Source organism: Enhydra lutris, unplaced genomic scaffold (assembly GCF_002288905.1).
Source record: "Enhydra lutris kenyoni isolate GAN:26980312 unplaced genomic scaffold, ASM228890v2 scaffoldscaffold17, whole genome shotgun sequence".
Lineage (NCBI taxonomy): Eukaryota > Metazoa > Chordata > Mammalia > Carnivora > Mustelidae > Enhydra > Enhydra lutris.
The window spans coordinates 5,518,501-5,536,357 of NW_019154101.1; the positions used below are offsets into that span (position 1 = coordinate 5,518,501).

General features: G+C 51.8%; 1 protein-coding gene across 2 annotated transcripts in view; it reads right to left on the minus strand.

The window, feature by feature from the left end:
• The window catches only part of LOC111147889 (cullin 9), a 38,258-nt gene that overhangs the window by 17,945 nt on the left and 2,456 nt on the right, over window positions 1–17,857 (minus strand). Inside the window, exons 2-25 of one of the 2 annotated variants that reach the window (XM_022504154.1) lie at window positions 17,524–17,678; window positions 16,686–17,195; window positions 16,068–16,203; window positions 15,727–15,920; window positions 15,063–15,468; window positions 14,458–14,650; window positions 11,919–12,126; window positions 9,640–9,836; window positions 9,040–9,257; window positions 8,104–8,350; window positions 7,909–8,014; window positions 7,131–7,358; window positions 6,767–6,857; window positions 6,475–6,646; window positions 4,575–4,680; window positions 4,136–4,231; window positions 3,682–3,857; window positions 3,079–3,212; window positions 2,551–2,730; window positions 2,256–2,365; window positions 1,993–2,175; window positions 1,693–1,853; window positions 1,181–1,409; window positions 897–1,086 (exon numbers count right to left, since the gene is read on the minus strand). In XM_022504154.1, coding sequence (XP_022359862.1) covers window positions 897–1,086; window positions 1,181–1,409; window positions 1,693–1,853; window positions 1,993–2,175; window positions 2,256–2,365; window positions 2,551–2,730; window positions 3,079–3,212; window positions 3,682–3,857; window positions 4,136–4,231; window positions 4,575–4,680; window positions 6,475–6,646; window positions 6,767–6,857; window positions 7,131–7,358; window positions 7,909–8,014; window positions 8,104–8,350; window positions 9,040–9,257; window positions 9,640–9,836; window positions 11,919–12,126; window positions 14,458–14,650; window positions 15,063–15,468; window positions 15,727–15,920; window positions 16,068–16,203; window positions 16,686–17,195; window positions 17,524–17,678 — 4,626 coding nt within the window. Of the gene's footprint in view, window positions 1–896; window positions 1,087–1,180; window positions 1,410–1,692; window positions 1,854–1,992; window positions 2,176–2,255; window positions 2,366–2,550; window positions 2,731–3,078; window positions 3,213–3,681; window positions 3,858–4,135; window positions 4,232–4,574; window positions 4,681–6,474; window positions 6,647–6,766; window positions 6,858–7,130; window positions 7,359–7,908; window positions 8,015–8,103; window positions 8,354–9,039; window positions 9,258–9,639; window positions 9,837–11,918; window positions 12,127–14,457; window positions 14,651–15,062; window positions 15,469–15,726; window positions 15,921–16,067; window positions 16,204–16,685; window positions 17,196–17,523; window positions 17,679–17,857 lie in introns of both variants that reach the window. The other variant, XM_022504153.1, reaches the window with a different exon arrangement.

Genomic DNA, 17,857 nt, shown 5'->3' on the forward strand with positions numbered 1-17,857 from the left:
GGAACGAGGGTTGAAATCTAAAACAAAAAGACAACTAAACGAAGAAAAACTGGCTTGGGAATTTTAAAATATACTTCTAAAAAAGTAACATGTCAAAGTAGAACTAAAAAATACTAAATACTCATACACAGCATAATAAAAAACTTAGGCAACATCCCAAATGTCCATCAATAGCAGAAAGGGTAAATATATTCATACAATGGAAAGGAATCCACAATACAAAAAAACAGAGCAATGATACAACAACCTGGATAGCGCTCACAGACATTACACCCACTGAAAGAAACTGGACACAGCAGAATATACACCTTATTATTCTGTTTATATGATGTTCAAATACAGGCAAGAATCCCTGGTGATAAAAGGAAGAAGAATGGTTTCTCTTGGAAGAAGATACTAACTATTAAAGGGACATGAAGCAGGAAATCTTCTGGGGTGCTGGAAATGCCCTGGGGGTGGTTATGGGAGTATATGTGTCTATAAAATTCATTAAGTCATAATGAAGACTTGTGTACTTTACTGAAAACTATTCCACAAGAAAAACAAATCTAAACAAAACAAAGCAAATTGAAACTGAATGCAGCTAAAGCAATGTTGAGAAGAAAATGAATAGCCTTAAACATTTTTACTTGGAAAGAAGACTCAAAGGGTAAAAATTAAGTAAGCATGCAACTTGAAGTTAGGAAAAGAAAAATGGAACAAATTCATACAAAAGTGTAGGCAATGATGAGAGACACTAAGAAAGATCTAACCCACCTTTTCCACCCTTTCCTAGGAGACTGCTGTCTCAAGAGACCACTTTTCTTCATATCTACATATTCCTGTCCACAGCTCCTCTCCTCTTTCTCTCCTGCCACCCCGAATCTCACCCCAATTGCCTGTCCCTATCTCCTCACTCTGGCTGTAGAAATTGGAGAAGCGGTCAAGGGCATCACAGAATTCAGTGGGAAGGCACTTTCTGGGATGGTACAGGTAGCAGAGTGGGGAGACCGGCCAGCAGCGTGGTGACAGGACCAGTATGGAAACTGTTGGACTTGAATCTTCGATAAATAGTTCTTTCTCAGCCTCCTCTTCCTCTGCTTCCTCCTGAGAGACAGAAGGATTTCAAGGGCTCTTGGGCTCCCTTCTTTGGTCTAGTCTTTTGCTCTCCTATTCTCCCACTCGTTTCCCTTGCTCTTACCTCCTCTTCTTCCAGGCCCTGTTCCTCCTCATTCTCCTGCTCCAAGAGCTGCTGATCGAGCCGCTGGAGCTGGAAGAGGTGGAACTGGCGCTGCAGCTCCTCAGACGTGCTCAGGCTGCGCAGCATCTGCTGGGGGAGGCGGTTGGGGAAGCAGAGGCCAATCTGCTCCAGCACAGCCCCCTCCAGCCAGCTCGAGCCCACGCTCAGGAGACGGTCGGCCATGTAGTGCCTGCAGCACACGCAGAGTGGGCCGAGCCTCAGTTAGCCGCTCACTAGGCCAGGGGTCCTGCCACCCCATCCAGAACGTAGGTTCCTCTGTTGCAGCAGGCCTGGGTCACAGACCCTGCCTCCCCCCTCCCTCCCTGCTTCCTTTTCACCCCTGTCCCACCCATATCTGTATCGTAATCTCTCCTCTCCACTGCCTCCTCCCACCTCTTCCCACCACACCTCAAATCTTCACCCTCTCTAGACTCTACCCCTCTCTTCCCCTACCTCTTAGAACCTGCACTCACTGGTAGAAGTGCTCAAAAGTAGTAGCCAGCTCCAGGCCAGAAAGGACCATGATGGGCTCCAGGTGCCGCTGAAGCCGCCCCAGCATTTCCACTCCCGGGGCTCCGCCAACCAGGCCGCCCTGGATCTGCTGGTCGATGTGCCTGGCAAACTGCTCACTTATCTGGGGGCAATGGAAAGGGCACCGGCCAAGCATGAAGAGGGCATGGAGCAGGAGAGGGGGTGGTGAGAAGAGTGAGAGGCAGAGAAAGAGGCGAGCGTGCACCGGCTGACCTGGCGACTGAGAGGCTGGGGGTACTCACATGGGCAGCGGTGAGAAAGGACTGCTGGAGCAAGGCGCCCGAGAAGCCACTGCGCAGAGCCACCGTGAAGGCTGCCCGAGGCCCAAAGAGCTCCAAGCCTGCTCTCTGCAAATGCTCATAGAGCTTACAGTATCGAGGCACGAAGTCGGGGGCCCTCCAGGCTGCAGCCAGGAACCTGCTGACCTGAAAAGGGAGAAGAAGGACCAGCAGATGCCACAGGCTGGCTGTGGCCCCGTCTCAGACCGCAGCTTTCTTGCTCTCACCTGCCCCTGCACCACGCTCAGCCAGCACTGCGTTATGTTCCTCAGGCTGCTGCTGGGAAGGGCTGCTGAGGGCCCGGGGCTCCGGTCCTGGGCCTTACTGTTCTTGCTGACTGTGGAGACAGAGGGCGAGGGAAGCGGCTCTGTATCAGCCCTGGAGTGAATCAGGGGTCTAGGGTACTGACCCCTGGAAAGGCTCAGAGCAGAGTACTCGGGGAGAGCAAGATCCAAGATGGGGAGGAGCCAGGCACCACCACTGTCCAGTTTCTTAGCTCGAAAGGCCATTGCTGGGACTTACTGGGTCGAGTGGATGGCTCAGGAGAAGGCTCGGGTGGGGGCTCCACATGTACCAGCAAATGACAAAGGCGACGAACTCGAGAGGCAAAGGGTGCTGCTCGACTCAGGGGGTACTGAGAGCTCTGCCTTTGCTCTAAGTACTGATCCAGCAGCCAGCCCAGGGAGCTCACACCCTCTGCATCTAAAAGAAGACAGGTCAGAAACAGGTGATGGGAAATAGGGGGACAGAGAGCCCAGGAAGAGGAGAGAGAAGGCCCAATTACACAAAAAAGTCAGAGGTGGCCGGGCCCTGGGCTTACTTCAGCTGGAGTCTGGAGGGGTGCTAAGCAGGTGGGGGTGGGGTGGAGGAGAAGATTCAAATACCAGAGTCTCAGGGAGCAGTCCCTGGGGCAGGAAGGAAAGGAACACTGAGGTGACAGGCCTTCAGGGATAAAGACAGGGACCAAGAGAGCCAAGAGCGTTAACTCAGGTGATCCCTGGGAATCATTATGAGGGGCTGGTTAGTGGGGCCAGGGGTCGGGGTGGTTACCGGGGGAGGTGATGTTCTGCACCAGGGGGCTGACCAGGGCCTCCCAGCAGGTCTTGCCCAGTGCTTGGGCGGCCTCGTCATCAGGCAGGAAGCGATCAGCAAAATTCTGCTCGTGGCGCAGAACCCTGTTAAGTCTGGGGATAAGGAGTGTGGTCAAGGGTTTAAGGCACAGGTTTCTCTGCGGCCTCTACTCAAGTGCGGTCAGCTCCCACTCTTGTTGTGCTCGGTCCCCTAACCAGCCTGCTGCCACCAGCACACACTTGCCACCTGTGTTTCCCTTTCCCTCATGTCCTAGCTGCTGCTTTACCTGCAGAAGTCTCCCACCACCTACTTTTTTTTTAAAAGGATTTATTTATTTATTTGAGAGAAACAGTGAGTGGGGGAGAGAGAGGGAGAAAGAATCTGAAGCAGACTCCATTCTGAGTGCACAGACCAATGCGGGGCTCAATCCTATGCCTGTGAGTTCAGGACCCGAAGCAAAACCAAGAGTCCAATGCGACTGAGCCACCCAGGCACCCCTCCCACCACCTCCTTCTTAACAGTGTCCTCCTAGTGTATTACCCTCTCTTCCCCCCAACCCAGCCCCATGCCTGCGCCACCCACCGGGGACAGAGCTGGAGGAGGCGCTTGCGGTCCTCTGCTATGTCCCGGCTCCAGGCTTGTGCCCGAATGGTATAGAAGAGACATGTCCGGCGACACAGCTGCTCCCGGAAAAGTGGCCAGAAAGTGGGCTTGGGGCCCAGAACCTCCACGCCTCGAACCCGGGTGTCGATGCCGCCCTGTAACATGCAGACTCATCTACCTTCTAAGCCACCCGGCCACCAAGTGCTACCAAAAGAAAGCCAGGTCTCATGCCCTGAGTTCCCCGGAGGCCCATGAGACATTCCCACATCTCTGGAACTCAAGAGGCTCCCGGGCCATCCCCCAGCAGATGCGTGGTCTGAGCCTGGCCCCCGCACGCTGGGGGACGCCATCACTGTGAACACCATCACTGTGAACACCCTGTGCTACCCCTGGGCTAACATAGTCCCCAGCCCAGCCCCCTCCCTCGCCCCACCTGCTGGCAGCGCTTTATGCGGATCTGGATGACAGGCCAGAAGCGGTTCAGGTTCTCCAGGAGGACCACCCGGCTGGCGGACGGCATCACATTGACCTGATGGGGGAGGGGAAAAGGAGAGAGGACTGTCCACCTCCGGCAGTGCAGTTGGAGGGACTACTGTGATGGTGTGTGCGCTTTACTCATGCACTGAGCCCACAGACCCGTGCCAGTCTGCTTGGTCCCCTAACCAGCTTGCTGCCAAGCACAAGCACTTGTCACACACACTTGTCACCTGTGTTCCCCTCCCCTCCATGAACCCCGCTCTCACTGCTTAGGAGGCAAAGCCTGCCTGGGAGAAAGAATGTGGGAATCCTCCAGGGACTGGGTCCTTCCAAAGAGGTCCTGGGACAGAAGGATGGGGAGCAAGATCAAGGGGGGGGGGCACCAGGGTCCCCACCGTGTTGAGCTCAGTGCTGATGGAGCTGGCACTATCGCCCCCAAACACCACCACCCTGGCCGGCATGTAGCTTGAGTCCTCACTGGCCACGAGCAAAGTCAGCTGCCTGGGAGAGGAGAAAACAGTCAGTTAAAACTGGGGCCCTGCTTTTCGAAATGACTTCACCCCACCACTTCCTCCTCAGACTCCTGTCCTTCTGCTGCCTCCTTAAGTGTCAGTCTTCCCAAAGCCTCTGCTCTCCTCTTACCTTCCCCTAACGTAACTATTTAAAACCATAGTTTCAACCCAAAACTAATATCCTTATGACTCCAAATCCACATCTCTACCCTAGACAGCTCCTCTCAGCTCTCACACTATGTACCCAACACACACGTCCACGTCAGACTCCACAGGCCCCTCAAAGTCAACACGCGTAAATGGAACCATCAATCCGTCCACAGAAGCCTATCCCTCTTCCTACATGCCTCTCCGGAAGAAAACTGCCATCTCCCTAGAGTGCTCTGTCACTGTGACTTCCCCCATTCACGGCTTTTCTGTCAATGGCTCATCTGGGAGACTCTGGCCCTTGAGATCTGTCAGTCCACCACCCTGTCGCAAGGCCCATTCCCTTTGCCTAACTGAAGACATTCATTTCTCAATGAGACCACACATAAACCTTCCAGCTCTCTGGCCTCCAACCCAAACTCCCATAATTGCCAGGGTGACTTCTCTTTATTTTTTTTTTTTTTAAAGATTTTACTTACTTATTTGACAGAGAGAACACAAGCAAGAGGAGAGGCAGAGGGAGAAGCAGAGTCCCCACTAGGCAGGAAGCCCGACACAGGGCTTAATCCCAGGACCCTGGGACCATGACCTGAGCTGAAGGCAGACATTGAACTGACTGAGTCACCCAGGTGCCCAAAGGGTGACTTTTCTAAATACTACTAATAAAAAAATCTAGGGGAGCCTGGGTGGCCCAGTGGGTTAAGCCTCTGCCTTCAGCTCAGGTCATGATCCCAGGGTCCCGGGATCAAGGCCCGCATTGGGCTCTCTGCTCAGCAGGGAGCCTGCTTCCCCACCCCCCCACCCCCCCACCTGCCTCTCTGCCTACTTGTGATCTCTGTCAAATAAATAAATAAGTAAATAAATCTTTTTTTAAAAAAACCTAGTTTTGTCTCTTCTCTTCTTTATCTTTTTTTTTTTAAGATTTTATTTATTTATTTGACAGACAAATCACAAGTAGGCAGAGAGGTAGGCAGGGAATCTTCTCTTCTTTAAATCCTTCAGTGGCTCCCCCAGTTTCAGAATAAAGCTCAAACTTCTTAGCTCACAAAACTCTCTGTGGTCTGGCTCTGCCTAGTTTTCTGGCTTTGTCTCCTGCCATTTCACGACATACACCCTACATTCCAGCCAAACATAGTCACTTAAACTTCCCCCAAACATGTTGTTGTGCTTCTTACTTCCATTTTGCACATATGCTGTCCCTCTGCCTGGACTAGCCAATGCCCTCTCTTTATACATCTTTATATAGCTAATTTCAAAGCTCAGTTCATTTAACCCCTCCTTATGGAAGCCTTCTCTCACCTCAGGGTCTGTGTCACTTTTTCTTACTCTTACTGATTTTCCAGCTAGCTCCCCTACAAGACCACAAGTTCCCTGAAGATGGGTACCATATCTTACTGTGCTCAGAGCCCCAGACTGGCCTAGTGCCTGACACAAAGTGTACATTAAACAAGTACCCATGGAAACAGTAAATAGGAAAGTTCTCAATATCCCTCAACACCATGCACAGGGCAGTGACATCTGTCCCTGGTAGGAGGAGTCATGTATATGGGCACTTGGAGAAGGTATACTGGGGTGTCCCAAAATATCCACGCATACATGTGTGTGCAAGCACATGCGTGTGTGGGCATGTTCCTACCTGACAAGAACGCCCCGGTGCATGTGCAAGGTGATGTAGTGGGAGCCGGTGCTACCATTGGACTCCCAGTAGGTCTTGGGGTTGCGGTCCGTCAGCTTGCTGGCCCGGTGAGGGTTGGAGGACACCTCTACCTTCTCCCAGCACTTGTCCTCCTTCACCTCCACACTGGAGCCTGGGGATGGGGGGCAGGGGTGGCCGTCACAGCCTGGTCACTTGAGAGGGAATATAGGCAAGGGATGGGGAGAACAAATACTAGGGTGCAGGCCAGGAGAAAGCAGATGGGGGCACAGACCCTGGCAGAGATGCCTGAGGAACACGTCAAAGAATGGGATGTTGATGGGCTGATGGGTCCGTCTGTGGTCTTCGATCTGGCCCAGCACCATCTGCAGCAAGAAGAGCAGAGAGAAGGGGCATGGGGAGGAGGGAAGAATATGAAGAACACAGAGAAACATGTAAGGAGAACAAGCCAAGGGGCAAAAAACACTCAACCCTCTTCTTCACATATTTGGGCAGAACAGGACGATCATTGGGTAACAGCTGGGAAACACGTGCCCAGATTTGCCGCCACTTGTGCCAAACAGGGACCCACAGTGAATCCTCTTCCCCTGCTTCTGGCTTATGTTCTCCCTCAGCTCTGGTCCCCCGAGTCTCCTCACCTGAATGCAGCCAGCCAGGATACTGGAGGTGAGGTTGCTGTAGAGCTGGGCATGTTTCTCACATTCTGTCACCAGGTCCCGGAGCTCACAGGCCAGCAGCAGCTGAGCCGAGTGCTTGTCCAGGACTTTGGAGAGGGCCTCCTTGGCTCCCAGGCAGCAGAGAACCACAGCGTAGTCCTTATGCATTGAGGCCAGGCGATGCAGAAAGCAGAGCAGCTCCTGGACGATCTGAGCCCAGAGCCACAGGGATTAACGTATGGGAAACAAAGGGTGGGCCCCGGAAGGGACAAGGGGTGGGGGCTTTAGAAAAGAGAACACGGTGGATGAGATTTGGGAGAAAGTTGAAAGCACAGGGAAAGGAGAGTACCCAAGAAGGTTGGGACAGAGCAGTAGGGTGCTGGGACCCCCGAGCTGGCAGAGCCTGGGCACAGCTTCCAACGCTCCTTCCTGCCGGACCGAAGCTCTCTCAACAAGCCACCTTGGTGCCTGAGCCTCGGTCCACAACGCACAAACCCAGAAGTGTGAAGAGTGAGAAACATTTGGACTGGTGAGTGTGGGCTTCTCCTAAACCCAGAATCTAAAATCCAGCTGCACCCAAAAGGTTTATACTTCAAAGTCTCCAGTTCTGAGGACTCTTAGAGGACAGTACTTCCTCCTCGCCCCTCTCCCTGTTCAGACCCACCTAGAAAGGCTGCACTTGGCCATCCAAAGCCTCACAAGGTAGCTGGTGCCCCAGAAGCTGCCTTTCCCTCCCCCACCCTCACCAGGGCTCTGGTACCTCAGAGTCACTGCTAGGGCCACTGAGACAGTTGAGGCAGGGCTCCAAGACCTCGTGCCAGGGGAGGACCATTGCCTCAGGGTGATCCAGCAGCCGGGTCATGATCCTGGTGAGAGGAGAGAAACAAGCAAAGTCCCTGCGGTCTGTCGGCTCCCCGCACCTCTGATGCATAGGTGCCCCAACAGGCCCCCTCACCTCAGTGCAGTCAGCAGCAGAGTTTTGTTGGGCCCCGGGGCGTCCAGAGTCCTCAGCAACAGGAGGAAGGGCTGGGTCTCCTGCTGGAGGAGCTTGAGGAGGGGCCTCACAGCGCCCCCTGGGCCGCCCTCGCGGCATAGCACCCGCTCCAAGCCCAGCAGGAGCTCTGCGGTCGGGCCCCCCACCAGGGATCGGATCAGGCGCTCAGGGGACCCATCCTGGCCCTGGGTACCAGGGGTTTCCAGTGCTGCTGCCCAGACACATGCGAGGAAAAAAAACAAGCATGAAAAGGAGGAATGCAAATTGGTCAAACCGAGAACTAGGCAGGTCCAAAAAATCACCCTTCAGTTTTCCTCCTGTCAGGAGGATGTGTGTAGTTTGTACCAAACTGTGGGGGATTTTCTTCTCTGGCCCCAGATCTATAGCTAGGTGCCCTCTGGGAAAAAGCGGAGTATGGCGAACACTGTCACGCTCAACACAAGACATTTTTAAGCTCATACAGTCATACAATGACCTGTTATTATTAAATAGTAGCTATGCTGTTACATCAGCCAGTAAGTATAAGCTATTATAATCACATCCCCCTACTATCTAGCATGGTGGCATCACAGGTTTGATTTTTAAGTAATTTCTACACCCAACGTGGGGCTGGAACTTACAACTCCAAGATCAAGAGTCACCGGGTCTACTGACGGCTCCAGCCAGGCACCCTGCATGCTGGCTTTAGACATATAATTTTCCTTGCCTATTCTAGAATCTCCTCCTTTTGGCCAGGAAGTTCTACTTAAGATTTAACTTGAGCGCCAGAACCCTTACTCATTTCCTGGAGGTTCATCGCGTCTTTCCAGGAAGGTGCTAGTACATAAGCCTTAGCCCTCCCGGCCACAGGCCGGCACCGCCTGGTTCCTCGAAGAATTGACCTCCCCACAATGGTACCTGTGCGCTCAGGACTGCCTGGTGGCTCTGAGTAGCGATTGAGAAGCATCATGAGGATGGTGCGTGTGGTAGGCATGGGCTCGGTCCCTGGTGTTATCCCGGAGTGCCTGAACAAGGTGTCTCTCAGCTCTCGGGTTATGATCTGGTCCCCCAGAGTGTGGTGGTTGCACAGAAGCAGGTTGAGCAGGAGCAGACCATTTCTCACTGCAGAGGAGCACCTGGGAGGAGGGAGGCAACCCGGGGAGAAATGGAAAGGGAGTGAACGCAATGGAAGCAGAAAGCCAGCACAAAGGGGAGGAGACTGTGGCTGGGGAGGGAGGAGAAGGGCTCCAGGGCTCCCTCTGAGGCCAGGACATCCAGTTCCCTGACCTCAGGTCACTCCTCCCAACCCCAGGAAGGAAGGTCAGCATGCCCTGCTCTCTCTGGGGCTCTCCCTCCTCCCCTCCACTTGGTCCCTCTCCCAACAACAGTCAGAGGGGGCCACCATCGTTTCATCCAGAGGTAACAACATAAAGGGAATTTCTGAGAAGCCTGTAAGATGTGGGCAGGGTGGCAGTGGGGCTTGGGGCTTAGCGGGAGTTTGGAGGGTGATGCCCTGACCCCTCTGTGTTCAGCATCAGGATCACGGCTGCAGGGACAGTAAGGAGCAGGCTCTCAGAGCCTGGGCGGGTGGCTGAGTCAATGCTGGCGAAGATCTCTCTGGTCATCTGGGCATCAAACAAAGGGTGGATAGAATCTCGGCCAGAAACAAAAGTGGGGATCTCCGAGGAGCTGGCAATGGCCAGCATCTTCAGTGCCTGCAATGGGGATGTGGAAGCAGAGTTAGCTGTGGGCAGGGCCACCACGCAGAGAAAGAGGGGAGCCAGGTCCTCATTCTCAACTCCAGACTTTGGGGTGGCTGAGCTGTTTGCAAATAGGTCAAATAGGAGATAGAAAGGGGAGAGGTCATGACGGGATATCAAATGCTACAAACAAAAAGAGAGAGATCAGGAAAGAAAGCAAAGGGGAAAAAATGAGGCTCCATGGTAAAATCAGCCCGCCACTTGGCTCTGCTGGCACCAACGCCAAGTGGCATGGCCGCCCCCTCCCAAAGCTTCCTAGGCAGGGCAGTGGGGGCAGGGAGGGGAATGTCACAGCATACAGTTGTCTTTGAAGGCTTTCCTTGACATTGTCTTCCATCTCCCTGGACCACCCCTCCCCTTGCAAAACCTCCCTTCTCTCGAGTTCCAGGACTCCATAGCCTCCTGGCTAGCCTGCCTCTGGAGTTCCTCTTCTTAATCCTTGACCATGGAAGCTCCTGTCCCGTTCTCACTCTGTATTCCCTTCCTGGGCAATCTCATCGGCTCCCACAGCTTCAATTACCACCAAAAGGCTTACACTCCCAAACCTACATTGCTTGGCCACCAAAGCCAGTAGCCAACCCTCCTCAACAAGACTACCTGGGTTGTCTCACAGGAAGAGTAGTTGGAATTATAGGGGAAAATATTTGGAATCAGTGAATTTGCTTGCTGGTACTGTAAAGAAAATTCAGTTAAGATGAATGCCATGCCATTTGGAGTGGAGGCTACCTTCCCTGGGAAAAGTGTTGACCTCTGAGAAGAAAGCCACCAGGGATAGAGATTAGAACAAATTCTCAGGATACTCTTCCTTAGAAGGCCTGAACTCTTCATGCATATGCTACCTCATAATGAGGCTTTCTCCCTTTCGTTACCCCCCACTCCTCAATTAGCTGAATTCTGTAAACCTGAAGTTATAAACAGGATGATACAATTCTGCTACAGGACAAGAGTTTGAATTTAGGGGTAAATGTATTTCGGTCATGCAGTCTGAGAGGGTTAGGGAATTCTTTGAGCAAACATGGCCTAGACGTGAATGCCTGGCTGCTCTTCAGAGGAGGAGCACATAGCTGGCTCCTTACAGGAAAGAGCCTCCCAACCTCGCCCTGGACTAGCCTGCTCTCAGGGGACCTGCGCACCTGTCCGCACTGTTGGCATTATACTGTCGAAACCCACCATCAGCACCGATCTGGATGAAGCCTACCCGCCCCGCTCAGGGACGGGCTATACAGAGCACATCCTGCCCACACCTCCTATCAGCCAGGACTTGTGTCTGGAGTAGTCAGGAAGCCAATTCTTCTGTGAGCTCCCCTGAATGGGGCCCCCCCTTCCCCATCTTCTGGGCCCCGGGGGTGGGGGCAAAGCACCACATCAGGCAAGGGGATGGATATTTTCTACATAAGGGTACCACTCGGATCAAAGTGTAAAAAATTACTTTGTCGCATGCAGAAAATCAGTCTCTAACCAAACACTTCACTGTAACTAAAAAGACACGGGAAATTCAACAAACCGAAAACCTCAACTCGGGATCTTCTCTCCATACTTATCCTCCTCCCACATTCCCCCATGCATGGAGTAAATGGCCTCCGCCTCCCCTCTGCTGCTCCGTTTTAAACCTGGGAGTCATTCTTAAAAGTATGCTTCTCCCTTTCTCCCAAACATGCACTCAGTCTCCAAGACTGGCCAGCTGGAACCTTCAACACACCCCCTGCATCTATCATCCCAAGGTCTCTTCCTTGGTCTAAATCGTCACAGCACCTCCCTGCCCCTCTTTTTTTTTTTTTTTTTTTTTTAAGATTTTTATTTATTTGACAGAAAGAGCACAAGCAGAAGGAGGAGCAGGCAAAGAGGCAGACTTCCCACTGAGCAGGGAGGAGCCCGACTCGGGACTCGATTCCAGGACCCTGGGATCAGGACCTGAGCCGAAAGCAGACGCCCAACCAACTGAGCCACCCAGGAGCCCCCCCCCAGACCCCCCCCCCCCCCGCCAACAACCTGTCCCTCTCGCCCATGACTCTCTCCTGCCAGGCCCAGTCCACTCACCGCCAGCCCGGCCTGCTGCACCAGGACGGAAGTCTTATATTCTTGCATGCAAACCAGCACAGCGTAGATGCCGCCCTCCCTGGCAAACAGTGGGCGCCACTCGTGCTTGGTCATGAGCAGGTAGAGGAGGCGCAGGGCCAGCACCACCACCATCTTCTCTCCCACCTGGTTGGTCAGCAGCTCCACCAGCATCTTCACAAGCTTCTCTCTTAGAAGAGACATTGGAGTTCCCCATCCCAAAAGTCACATCTGACTTCCTACACAGCCCTCTCCACCCCTCTCCAGCCTGCTCTTCTCCTCAGGCCCTCTCCTCTCCAGGCTAACTGACTGCCCCTGACTCCTCACCATGTGAAGGAGGCCGTGAGGCAATGTGGTCCCAAACCCTGGCTCATCTGTTCACATAAATCCATAAATTAATGGAATTCTAATCACAATACCATAGGAAATAAGCAAGAACAATCGAGAAATGTTTAGAAAGAGCAACAGACCTGTGGCCTAATTGTCAAAATATGAACTCGTGAAAATTAAAACTCTAAGAAACGATGCAGGGTAGATACAGGTCACTAGATAAGGAAGGCAACCCAGCCAGTAAGAACTGCAAGAGCCACGCGACCCGTAAGGTGGGGACACCCAAAACAGTTACAGCAGGGACTCTGCCTCACTCTGTCAGCACAAGGATATTGCAAAAAGATTTTAAAATATTTAGAAAATAAAGGGAAATATTTTTTATAATCCTGGAGTAGGACAGACCCATTTAAAACCTAGAAGCCATTCAAAAGTTTAAAAATATTCCGCCCTAAAATCCTAAAACTGTCTGCAAAGTTAAGAGAAGCAATGTGAGGGAGAGACAGTCCTTTGGAAATGCTGATCTTAGGGGAAGAAGAAGCACTCCAGAGTCCCTAGATTACACTGTGCATCGCAAGAAGGAAAAAACTGGAATTATCCTTGTCCACAGTGAGAGAGATGCATCTTGAGGAGGTGGCCTGGGAAAGTTCTGTCTTTATTTGTCTTTTCTCAAGAGCTTTATGATGACAACAACATGAATCAAATGGACTTCCTATATAAATCCCCTTCTGTAGCCAGGATTTACTATAAACAAGTTAATACCCATCAGTCATATATATGAATGGATATAGAAATGTAAATAAGGATGTTTACCAAAATGTTAATAGTGACTCTCTCTGCAAAGGGTTTTCAGATGGTTTTTACCTTCATAATTTTCTAACTTTTTTATAGGTGGTATATATTATTTCATATTCAGAAAAGAATTAGTAAGATTTGGGAAAAAAAACAAGATATACAAAATATAAATAACAGATTAATATCCAGATTGCCTACAAATCAGTAAGAAGAAAACAAAGACCCAGTAAGAAAATAGGCAAAGGAAAAGAACAGATTATTTATACAAGAAGAAACACAACAAATACATGCAAATATGCTTAACTTCACTAAAACTAAGAAATTAAAATAAAGATACCAATCGTTTAAAATTCTGCCAATCTGATAAACAAACAAACAAACAAAAAGATAATATCCAGTGCTGGCAGACATGAGGAAAACAGATCCAGTAGAACACTATATTCGAACTTGGAGATAATCCTCTTTCAGAGTCCTGTGCAGCAGTGAGAGTAATGAGGCAGCTCTGTGTGGACAGGCATGGAGAGCCCTCTCAGAAATACTGAGTGTTGGGGGAAAGTTGTAGAAAAATGTAGCATGATTACATAGATTTAAACACAAACTCAGAAAATGTTCTATTTCCAAACACACTGACAGACATAAACCTGGGGAAGGTCTGAAGAATCCCCAGCAGACTGACAACAGTGGTGGAAAGGAATTCTGTCTTTTCCTTCTATGCTCTTTTACATTCTTCAGATCTTTTAAAATGAGAACATATTTGTGTATAATTAAGAAGCGGCTTAAAAACAAAAGAACATAAGAAAATAGGAAGGGATAAAAAAGAAAAGAGGAAAAGAATTCAGGGGCACCTGGCTGGCTCAGATGGAAAAGTGTGCGACTCTTGATCTTGGAGTCATGAGTTTGAGCCCCACGTTGGGTGTAGAGATTACTTAAATAAAGAAGAAAAAAGAAAGAAAGAAAGAAAAAGAGGGAGGGAGGAAGGGAGAGAGAGAAAAAAAGAGAGGAAGGAAAGAAGGAAGGAAGGAAGGAAAGAACCCAAGCTCCAGGGCCCAAAAGAGCTAGGTTTGAATCCTGGCTCTGCTATCTATCAAACTCTGCGAGTTAAATTTTCTAAAATCCCGTTTCCCCACCAACGGCATAAGCAGAGCATCAACTCTTCCTCAGGAAGGACAACAGAGAGGAGGATTTAATGAGAGAATGTAAACAAAACTTTAAGCACAGAGCCTGGCACAGAGTAAGTCTTCCAAGGATAGTCCGCATCCTCTGCTCGGCTGCTCTCAGGCTGACACTTCTTTCACTCTCAGCCTTTCAAATTCCCCTAGAGCCCCTTCTGTCCCTACCACCATCCTCCCCCAGTGGCAGCTTAACCCAAAACACCTTCCCTCCCCACATTCTAACTAACCTCAGGGATCTGTCAGGATGGACCAGAGGGTGGTCCCGCTCAGTGACCTCCTCCACGGCCTGAGAGAGGGCACAGAGCCCTGAAAGCTGCAGGTTTGTGTCCAAGCTGGACATCTGCACGGTGGCCACGACCGCTGCCACGTGCTGATCCAGGGAGCTGCGCGGACCAGGACCCCGCAAGCCTCTAGCCATTTCTGAAATTGGTGAGAGAAAGGTAGTGGCTTAAAAAAAAAAACTGAGTCTCCTCCAAGTTGGAAGTCTTTAAAGGTCAAGCCCAGTTATCCTACTGATATTGTAATACATCATTCATTTCGGTAGCTTGCATTCAGAGCTTTTCCAATGCTGTGTGAGGGATTTAATAGCCAAACACTGAAAATGAAGATATTCTAGAAAACGGAGCCTCCTTTTCCACAGACACTGAGGGGAGCAGCAATTGGTTGGTTAGATATACTCAAGGTCAAAGGAAGGAAGATGGAAGGCATGCTTCCAGAGCATTCTCCCATGCAACAGCAACTGTAGTCTACAGCTCTACCCAGACTATTTCTGTGAGGACCACCCAAGACTCTTTCCAACTTCTTTGCCCTCCCCTCCCAGCACCTGACTCACCACTGGCTGCCTCCTTCATCTCAGGGGGCAGAGCCATCCCCTCCATCACCAGAAGCTGGTTGAACAGCTGTGAGTCACTCTGTGCCATGGGGGGCTCAGTTTTTCCCTTGGCACGTTCTGCATCTGCCCTCAGGGGTTCAGCTTTTGCTTTGGGTGACTCGGTCTCCTCCTCGGAGAAGGTGGCCTCTGACTTGGACTCCTCTTCTGCATCTAAGGTACAGGAGTGACTTCGTGATGAAGACGAGATGCTAAGTTCATCGGGCAGCAGCCCATACTTGGTGTAGATTTGGGAGCTGAGCAGGTCCCTGAGGGTGCTGCCCTCAAACCGACTGCTGAGTACCTGCAGCAGACCCTCAGCCATCTCCACAGGCACAGAGAGGTCACCCAGGGCCTTGTCACCCAGGGTCTGTCAACAGAAGAAGGTACGTACATCAGGAACAAACAAACACAAAGGTCCTGGGGGACAGGAACAGAGAGGGTGGCTGGTTCCCACCATGCCTTGCATACCAGACCCTCACAGCACTTGTCTCCTTCCCCAGCAGACCTCCCTCATACTCTCTAATCTCTAGCTCCAGCCTCCCCCTGAGCAACCCCTTAACTAGAACTCCCTTAGAGAATCCCACCTCCAAACCCATTATAAACCCAAGTATCAGGCCCATGATACCTCATCCAGGTTCTCCCGAAGATTCTGGAAAATTGGCTGCTGCTCACATATGTCCAGCTTCTTGATGAAGAAGAGCAACTCCCACCACTCGGCCTGGGTCAGGTATCCCAACTGCTCATTCTTCTGAGGCTCAGGCTGGAGGTACGGCAAAGAGTAGAGCCCATCCAGAGGTTTCCAGTCCCAGGAGGGAAGTGCTGAGGATACAGGAACGGGGGTGTCATCATCCAGCAGGAACAGAGGGCATTTCTGAATCTCTGGGGAAGCTCCTGATCAGGAGTGGCTACATCCCATTCCTACTCCTCTGTTCAGAGACATGCTGTCCACTGCCCTCAAAGGCTCACCTGTGCCCAAGAGAGGAGCCCCAGCCCCCTTCTCCACAGCTCCTGAAGCAGCGTCTTCGGCAGCTTCCTCAGGGCCCAGGATCTCTAGCATGTGCCAGTGCACCCAGTAGGTGCGGCCGGTTGACTGCCAGAAGACCTGGTATGGAGGAAGCAAGAAAGAGGCAAAGAGGCTTCTGAGCCCTGGGTGGTATAGGCTTGGGAGGACAAGGCTGGGCCCAGAGTGGAGACACATGGTCCTCAGATGCATAGCTGGCTAGCTTCAAACAGCCTCAGTAGAGCAAAAGGCTCCCTTCTGCTATGGGATGGGCCCTGCCACTCATCTCCTAACCCTGATGGCCAATGCTCTGACACTCCCTCCCAGCCAACTCCCCGGGTGGCGGAGCAGGTCGTGTCTCCAGGCACCAGCTCTGCTTCCTGGGTGCAAGCCTCTGCTTGGCCCCACAGCCCACCGCATTTTCTCAGCCCTCCAAATTTTCCCAAGCCCTTCTCAATTGCTAACCCCCTTTAATCATTCCAATCTGCACAGGGGTTTTCTCTGGGGGGTGGCCTGCGAGGGGCCCCTGCTCGGAAGCCCCAGTTATGATGCCCCCAGCTAGTTTCCCATGCCCCCTTGCTCACCTGCACAGGGGGCACGCCGTTGTTGCTCTGGCGGAACTCGCCCTCGTCCCCAGCGCTGACCTCCTCGTAGTCATCCAGCATGCGCACTCGCATCCCCACCTGCAGCGTCTCTCGCACGTACTCACCATAGCCACAGCGGCTCGAGAATTCAGAGCGTTGGCGGAAGACCCGCTCTTGCCTTCTGGGGGCAGCAACCATGGTGGGGAGCAAAAGGCTAGGGCCTGAAACGCAGGGCTGAAAGATGGACCGGGTGGGCCGCGGCGGCAACGTGCTCTGTTCGCTGAGGTTCCGGGCCCAGCCCATGCTCCGCACCAGCTCAGAGATGAGGTTACCCACAGCCATACTGAACTCCAGCTCCCGCTGCCCCCGGCTTTTCTCCCGGCCGAACTCCCTGGAGGACAGGGAGCCTCGGTCGCCAGCCCCAGGCTCTGGGCTGTTATTCAGCTGATCCAGCAGGGAGGTGACACACAGGTAGCGTTTTACCAGGGAGAAGAGCAGCTTTCCTGGGATCTGTAGGACACAGTCTGTGGTGTAGGTTCATCTTCTCCCAGCTTCAGTCCCTCTCCTTTCCCCATATCATCCTCTACAGAGAAATACGAATGCCTATCCCCACACTTTGAGGTCTCAAAATATGATTTATAGGACGCACAAGGAGTGTCTTCAAAGAGAGATTCCTGGGTTCTAATCTGAGAAATTCTGAGTGGGGAAGCAAGCATGACCCTTCATTTTAACAAACTCCCCAAGTGGCCCTGGGGCGGATGCATGATCCCGAACCACGCTTTGAGAAGCGATGCCCTTGGCCTTGTACATGGCATTTCCCCCACAGCTGCCGGAGTACCTGAGGCAGATGAATGCCCTCAAAGGCCATGCAGTGCTCCTCAGAGGAGGTGGTCTCTGCAAACAGCTCCAGCAAAGTATAGCGGCTGTCAAAATCCATGTGCTGCTCGATGCCATCTTGCTGGCTCAGTGACAGAAGGACGTGAGCCCGACTCCCTGTAATCCACACCCAATCTTATCTTCTCCTCAATCCCCAAGACTTTCCCCTGCCTTTCCTAGACTATCTAACCCCTACCCTAGAGGTTTCCAAACTTGTGACTGAGGCTCAAGGTAGGGCATATAATTCCCATGGTAACCCAATACAAACATACACGCATACGACCAAAACGTATATT